The 7,904-nt window shown below is 34.4% G+C and overlaps 1 protein-coding gene across 1 annotated transcript; it reads right to left on the reverse strand.

The window, feature by feature from the left end:
- Positions 1-675: 675 nt before the first annotated feature.
- On the reverse strand, positions 676-7,841 carry LOC134266490 (helicase with zinc finger domain 2-like). Its single transcript, XM_062748719.1, has 4 exons — positions 7,592-7,841; positions 7,299-7,455; positions 2,592-2,759; positions 676-1,828 (listed from the first exon to the last, which is right to left on the reverse strand). Exons 1-4 carry the CDS (start codon positions 7,772-7,774, stop codon positions 1,701-1,703), a joined length of 636 nt encoding a protein of 211 aa, XP_062604703.1. The 5' UTR covers positions 7,775-7,841; the 3' UTR covers positions 676-1,700.
- Positions 7,842-7,904: the final 63 nt, after the last annotated feature.

Here is a 7,904-nt window from a genome sequence, read left to right on the forward strand (position 1 = left end):
ATATCTTGCCTTCATATCCAGTCAATAACAGCATATTATTCATACTTGTTTAGAAAAAAAAAACATACTTACGGAATAATACCGGTACCAGCAAAATCTCTGGGTAAAAATTAATGAAGGAATTGACCATGTTTCTTTGGAATCAGAGAAATCAGTCAATGATACTTTTGTAGACAGTGAAGTTGCATAAGTTTCCTATACCCATGTAACAGCAGTCAAAGTAAAAACTGCACAATTCTTCTAACATGAATAAATTATTTTAATAATCTTGGAGAAACCGTTGAGCATATAATTATAATTTAGTTCTTTATCAATAATGTATTTTAAAGTCGTTTAAATTATTATAATAATGTTAGATTTAGTTTTTTTTTTCTTTCCTTGACATATTTTTTTCCTTTCAGTTGTCCACAACTATGGATTTTTTAGACTAGTTATCTTTGTATGCAGCTGTTTGAATTGTATTGATTAAATATAGACAACAATAAATAGAAAAGTGTGGAAATTTAATACTTATGTAATGCATGAAACATGGTGATCAATAACGAACAGTAGTCAAAAGTCCTTAAAACAATACAAAACAAGAGCAGAACAAACACGAACTTCCAAACATTTATCATATTAATAATATAACAGAAAAAAAATATTGAGGTAAAAACATTCATCGGAATATTTAAACAGACATGAAAATTTATACGTCAATATAAAATTTGTAAGATGGTTATATAAATATGATTGAAATAAAGACATGCATAAGCTTGGAAAAATCTCTTACAATAATGTGAAATATGAAATGTAAAACTGAAACTTACGTAGTTAGAAATACATTAAGATCATTTGTCGAAGAGTTATGTAAAGTCACTGTATGATTTCAATTTTCATAAGATTAATGCAATGAAAACAAAAGCTTAGCAATGAATAAGCTTGTTATAACCATTTGAAATAGCACAAAATAATATTTGATTTTTTTAATAAATCCGTACTGCGATGTGGTTAGAACGTATGCTTCAAAGTCTAAATAGAAGGTTTTGATGCTTAAATCGCGGGTTCGAATCTTACTGCGGGAAGTGACCCTTCTGATGAGACCATTTAAACAAAATCTCATGTTGCAGTAGATGCTGGTTCAAAAGCACTGGTTACACGTCTAATTTGCAGGCCTCCACTTGCAGGTTTTGAAAAATTCCAAAAGAGATGTTAAATAAACAAAGAAGGTAAAAAATAACGTGTAAATAAAGCAAAATGATGGTAGTAAATAGGAAAAGAACTTTTAAGTTTGATTAATTGATTTATGGGCTGGCCTGGAACCATAGACTGAAAAATATTACCTTTAATCCATTTAACAACTTAATTGAAATAATATAGCCTTTTCAAACAAGAACCTGAATATCCTAAAAAAAAAATTAATTTTCAAGGGATTTTATGGTAAAGATAGGTGATGTAGGAGTCAGTTGATGTTGCAATGATGTGAATGCTGGAGAAAAAAAGCACAGTCTAATCATACGTTTGTGCTATTGTTTTCCTTGTGAATATGGACATTTATTTTGATTCCTATTATATTTCATATTACTCTATGTTTTTATGCAATCCAATTTCCTGTATTTTCGACACAATCTGTGTCCCAACTGTATTTCGGATAAGATTTCCTTTAATCTTTTTTCATTTGCCCATTATATTTTAACATCACTTTGTCCTATAAAATAGTTTTAATTTCTTCTCTTTCGAATTAAAGGAGTGAGATTTTGTTTCTTGGCATCCACAACGCAGCCCAATGTTGTGTAGTGTTTTATCAATTCTCGCCAAATAAGGTTACACTGAAGCAGCTTCTTGTTTCCTACAAAAAAGTGTTCCATTAAAATGTAAAAAAAAAAATTGAGGTGCACAACAGAACCACAGGAGTACAGTACTTTTTTTTTAAATAATGCATGAATAAGTATGGTTTTGATACCAACATTCATATACATGTACTGCAGTTATTATTAACAAGCAACTTTGTCTTTCCATTTTGAAACAGACCGGTACTCGTAGAACAAAAGGGGAGAAACCCTACCCGAACCTACTTTTGGGGGTGAATAGTTTTGATCTACTTTTAAGCTGCTTGGTCTTTGCGCATTTTGATACATTTCAAGAAATATAAAAGAATGAGAGATCTCCCTCATCTATAGCTTTACCGACCCCAACGAAAAAAGATTCTCAATGCCTTTTCGAAAAACCCCCTTTTCACTGTAGTGGGAGTATTTTATAGAAATATATATTTCCACTTTCCAGTAACCAGAACAACACCATTGCAGCTGAAAATCAAAAAACCATACACAGCATTATGTATCTTGTAGTCTTTGCATGTATATTGAAATCAGACAAAATTGTAGGAGGAGTTAGTGTTTTAAAGTATATCAAACAGGCGGACGGAAGGATGACGGACATCAATTGCATTTGCTCTTTCGGTCTCTGACCAGGCCTGGGGACCATAAAACTTAGACGAGCTCCCTTTTGATCTCAAGCATTTTTTTCAGTGTCTTGATTACTTAGAAAATAACCTGTACACATACTTACCTTCTCAATAATGTAATTGATCAGGCCAATATCGTGTATCGTACCTATAATAATAAGTCCTTTCCTCGCCCTAGTAAGAGCCACATTGATCTGATGTTGGTCAGTAATAAAACCCAGGTTCTCTGTGCACCAACCCTGTGTTTGGTGTTCCTCTATTATGTAGTCTGGGAGGGACCTCACAGTGCTGAATATAACGTAATCCCATTCTCCACCTACAAATCAACACGATTAGGCAGGGTTAGATCTGCTATCGAAGACACGTGAAAATTGATCTGTGTCATTATTATACACGCACTTTCTAAAGAAAGTTCAGGTATATTGTTGTTACTCATGTCCGTCCGTCCGTCCGTCTATCCGTACGTCCGTCTGTCTGTCACATTTTTCTTTCCTGAACTCCTCCTACATTTTACATAGTAGCCTAATCATCTTTAGGGAGATGATTGGTGGTGTCATGAAGATGTGCAGTAAGGTTTCGGAATTTTCGTTTTGTCCCGGGTGGTCAAATGGGGGTCGAAAAATAACGTTTTTATGCAAAAAGCCTGTCTTCCCTGAACTCCTCCTACATTTTACTCAGTGACCTAATCATCTTTCGGGAGATGATTGGTTGTGTCATGAAGATGTTCAGTAAGTTTCGGAATTTTCATTTTGCCCCGGGGGGTCAAATGGGGGTCGAAAATGATATTTTATGCAAAAAGCCCCGTCTTCCCTAGACTCCTCCTACATTTAGATAGTAGCCTATTCATCTTTTGAAAGATGGTTGGTGGTGTTATATAGTTGTGCAGTAAGGTTTTGGAATTTTTATTTTGCCCCGCTGGATCAAATAGTGGTCGAAAAATGACGTTTTTTTATGAAAAAATCCACGTCATCCCTGAACTCCTACATTTTACATAGTAGCCTCATCATCTTTTGGCAGATGGTTGGTGGTGTCATGTAGATGTGCAGTAAGGTTTCAGAATTTTCATTTTGCCCCGGGGGTCAAATGGGGGTCCAAAATGACGTTTTTTATGCATAAAGCCCCTTCTTCCCTGTACTCCTCCTACATTTTACATACGAGTAGAAGCCTAATCATCTTGTGGGAGATGGTTGGTGGTGTCATGTAGATGTGCAGTAAGGTTTTGGATTTTTCATTTTGCCCTGTGGGGTCAAATGGGGGTCGAAAAATGACGTTTTTTCTGCAAAAAGCCCCGTCTTCCCTGAACTCCTCCTACATTTTACACAGTATCCTAATCATCTTTTAGGAGAGTTAAATATTTTGAAAATTAGGTTAAACATCAACGTCAAGGGGTAAAAAATCATCGTATGCTGGGAAACATCTTGAATTCTTATATGAGAAATTAATGTACATGTCAAATTTGAAAGTCATATCTCTTCTCATTCAAAAGTTATAAGCAAATGCTACATTTTTGAAAAGTAGGTTAAGCTTCAAGGTCAAGGTCACAGAGTCAAAAGTCATGATTTATTTGGAAAGGTCTTATCACAGGTAATAATATACATGCATGTATAATATGAATGCCCTAACTTTTTCTCTTTCAAAATGATGAATTTATAATGTAATTTTTTTGCAAGTAGGTCAAACTTCAAGGTCACGGGTAAAATAAATCATGCTTTTGTCAAAGGTAAATACAAATACATATGTATAATATGAATGCCTTGTCTCTTCTCATTCAATAGATATGACCTTGATGACCAAGGTTAAATTTATTGAGACAGATGGACAGACTGACATACAAATGTACATATTTCTATGAGAATTGGTTAGAATTGGCCCAGTGGTTCTAGAGAAGTTCAAAATGTAAAAACTTTCCAGACAAACAGATAGACGAAAGACGAAGTGTTATAAGACAACAAGGAAAGCTCAAATAAGTACTTTGAAAGGGTTACCATGGTTACAATATTTGAAAATCTTTTTTCATGCAATTTTTTTGAGAAGCTGAAAATGTATTACATGAATCCATTGTTAAAAAAAATTGAACATTTCAGAAAACAGTATGATTGAAAATAGTTAATCAAGGTGTTTTGAGTAGCAAAATAAAGCTTGTAAACTTTTATAGCTAATTCAACCATAGAACGTAGTCAATTTTAAGATGCACAACCTTTTCAACTCTTATAATGATTATTTTAAAAATATAAAAGTATATCATCATTTCTGATTCAAGGGAGAACAAGAGATATGACCAACATGTTCATGTTTTATATTTTTTTGAGTAATTTGTTTGTTTATTGTGAAAACATCTCTCTCAAGAATTTTTCCCTCATATTGAGACACCACCACTTAAAATTAATAATGTAGACAAGATGTGTTTGTGAAACACTGATGCCCCCCGTATGGCAGCTTATGGTGAAAGTTGAAGTTTCTAAACTGTACGTCAAACTCAAAGGTCAAGGTCAAAGGGTTAAAATTGTTGGTATCAAAAGAAAGTCTTGTCATAAGGAATACAGATGTGAAATAAGAAATCCCTAGTACTTCCTTTTCAAAAGTTAATTGCCAAGGATATTTTTTTTTAAGTGGGTCAAACTCTATGGTCAAGGTCAAACATATGTATACCTGTTGAAAGTTCACATTGAATACACATGTTAAGCATGAAAGTCCTAGCACCTACTGATCAAAATTTAGGCCAAGTTTAAAGTTTGGTATTTTCTTGTAAAAATGGGTAAAAATCCAAGGTCAAGAGATCAAGAGGTCAAAATTGGTATTACCCAAATAAAAGTCTTGTCACAAGGAATTAAACTATGAAATTTGTAAAGCCCATCCCACCCAAAACTCATGGACAAGGTTAAAGTTTCTGCGGACAAACAGATAGACATAATATAAACACAAGAAACAAAATATCTATATAGTCAAATGGAAAAAAAATCTACTATTTTGGAGTCCCAAGATCGATTGTAATTTCAGGGACAGGGAGTGGCTAGGGAGATTGGATCCCCCCTTGGAATTTGCTTTGTTATTTGAATAAGACTGTATACTGAAGCAAATAAAAAATGACTTTGGACATCCTCCCCCTTAGAAAACATTGATCCCACGACCCCACTATCATTTTTTTGTTGTTGATTTGTTTCAGTTTTTTTCTTTGCTTGTCAGGAAATTTGGAGCTGGAATTTTTTTGACTGAGGAGTGAACCCCCCACCCCCTCCCGAAAAAAAAAATCTGGATCTACACCAGTAACTGAATGGCCCATCGACAACGGGAGATAACTTCACAAAGTCAAATTCGTCTACTGTGGTATGCGATGATCTTTGACCCTTTTTGAACTTTAACCTAATCATTTGCATTTCGGTTTATTTTCCTCCAATCTATACTTAAACTTGTACTTACCGACTGTCATAGGTCCTGTCAACTTCATGAAATATAATCCCATTAAAACACAACATGAAACATTTCAATACACACCAAACTGCAACATGTGCTATCCCATTCAGCAAACCTTGGCTGATTCAGTCGCCTTATAAAATCAAGTGAGAATCGGCTGAGGTGTGCCGAGTGGTGCTTAATCTAAAAATATGATAATGGGTGACGAAACCCTATGTGATGTTGAAATGTTCCAAAAGGTGTTTACATGTAAACATGTATAGTACAAGAACAATTTCATATTAATTCATAACAAGCGATGTTTTAACATAACTTTTCCATCTAGCCTATTTAAAAAAAACCTACTGCCGTGTAATTGTGGTGTCGGGATGAGGGGTGGGGGTATTAGTAAATCTAAAAAGTACCTATTATGAGCAAAACATTTATCAAAAACTAATTTACATCATTAATTAAAAGTAGACCACATGGCTCACCTGAGAAGCTTTGACCATGCTATTCTTAACACTATTTCCCCCTTGTAATGCATATTGTGACCCCATCGTACCCCACGGGTCATAATTTGGATAATTTAAAATTTACACTACCCCAGTATGCTTCCTAATAAATATTAGCTTTTTTGACCCAGTGGCTCTTGAGAAGAAGTTTTTAAAAAGATTTTTCCTATATATTTCAATGTAAAACTTTGATTCCCTATTGTGGCCCTGATCAACTCCCGGGGGTCATGATTTGAACAATTTATAATCTACACTTCCTCAGGATGCTTCCACATAAGTTTCAGCTTTTCTGGCCTAGTAGTTCCTGAGAAGAAGATTTTTAAATTTTTCCTATGTATTTCTAAGTAAAACTTGTTTTGCCTATTGTGGCCCTGCCCAACCCCCGGGGGGTCATGATTTGAATAATTTAGAATCTACACTACCCCAGGATGCTTTCACATAAGTTTCAGCTTTTTCTGGCCTATTTGTTTCTGAGTAGAAGATTTTTAATGACCCCGCCCTATTTATGTCTTTTCTTTATTATCTCCCCTTGGGAGAGGACCTGCCCCTTCATTTTTATGATTTAAATTTCCCTTTACCAAAGAATGCTTTGTTTTAAGTTTGGTAAAAATTGGCCCAGTGGTTCTTGAGAAGAAGTCGAAAATGTGAAACTATACAAACGGACAGAGCAGACAGACGGAGAAAATGTGATCAGAAAAGCTCACTTGAGCCTTCTCATCAGGTGAGCTTAAAATTAATGAAAAAATTAAATTATAATTTATTAAATCATTGAAAAGTAATGGGCCAAGAAAAGAACCTTGTGACACTCCCTTCTCATACTAGTAAATTAGATAATGTGGCAGAATCGGTTACAAACTACCATCCCTATGGCATAAACGGATATTGATCGCTGCCTTCTACATAATTTAATATCTTAAAGAAGCAGACTATAACCTTAGCAATGTACACACCTTGACTGGATACCACAGTATTCGATTCAGCATTTTCAAAACCTTTCATCTTGAGTGCTTTGTTTATTACATGGCGCTGTGCATTGTATTGCGTCAGAATTCTAACTGTTGGTGGTGCCAACTTTTCTTGCTTTACCAGATAATCATACAATTTAACCTTAAATGGAAAAGAGAGGTTTAAGTGTCTTATTTTAAAATAACTTTGTTTGTTAACCAAGGGACAATGTCTGGCAATAAAACAAGCACTATGAAATTTAAATGTTTGCTTGAATAAGAGATTACTAGTATTTTACCACATGTTCTACTTCCAACATATTGCTACGTGATTGCGGGTTTCCTTCCTCCGTGGCAACTGCCAGACAGTTCTCTTCCCCTTGAACATGACAAAATAGTAGACGTACATCCGAATCCTTCCACAATGAAAGGGGTTTTTCAACATGCCATTTTTTTTTTTTAGTTTTCCGTAATAAGATCATTTTTGTAAAATTGATTCGATGGGAATTCGCAAATTTTCGGATTCTGAAATAAAATTATATTCTAAGAGAGCTTGTCAAAAGAGTAAGAGTAAAAAAAAAACTAGACTTGTGTTTCTTTAAATATACATGT

The sequence above is a fragment of the Saccostrea cucullata genome, unplaced genomic scaffold (genome assembly GCF_032062105.1).
Source record: "Saccostrea cucullata isolate Sc308-1 unplaced genomic scaffold, CSIRO_AGI_Scuc_v1 ctg15357, whole genome shotgun sequence".
Classification (NCBI taxonomy): Eukaryota; Metazoa; Mollusca; class Bivalvia; order Ostreida; family Ostreidae; genus Saccostrea; species Saccostrea cuccullata.

Bases quoted from the DNA above. Each gene is read 5' to 3' on its own strand.
- LOC134266490 (XM_062748719.1), bottom strand. From the start codon at position 7,774: ATGATCTTATTACGGAAAACTAAAAAAAAAAAATGGCATGTTGAAAAA. The intron at 2,760-7,298 runs GTGTGTACATTG...GTTGATTTGTAG, and splicing joins TACTGTGGTATCCAGTCAAG to GTGGAGAATGGGATTACGTT. The intron at 1,829-2,591 runs GTACGATACACG...ACTTTTTTGTAG, and splicing joins GAAAGGACTTATTATTATAG to GAAACAAGAAGCTGCTTCAG.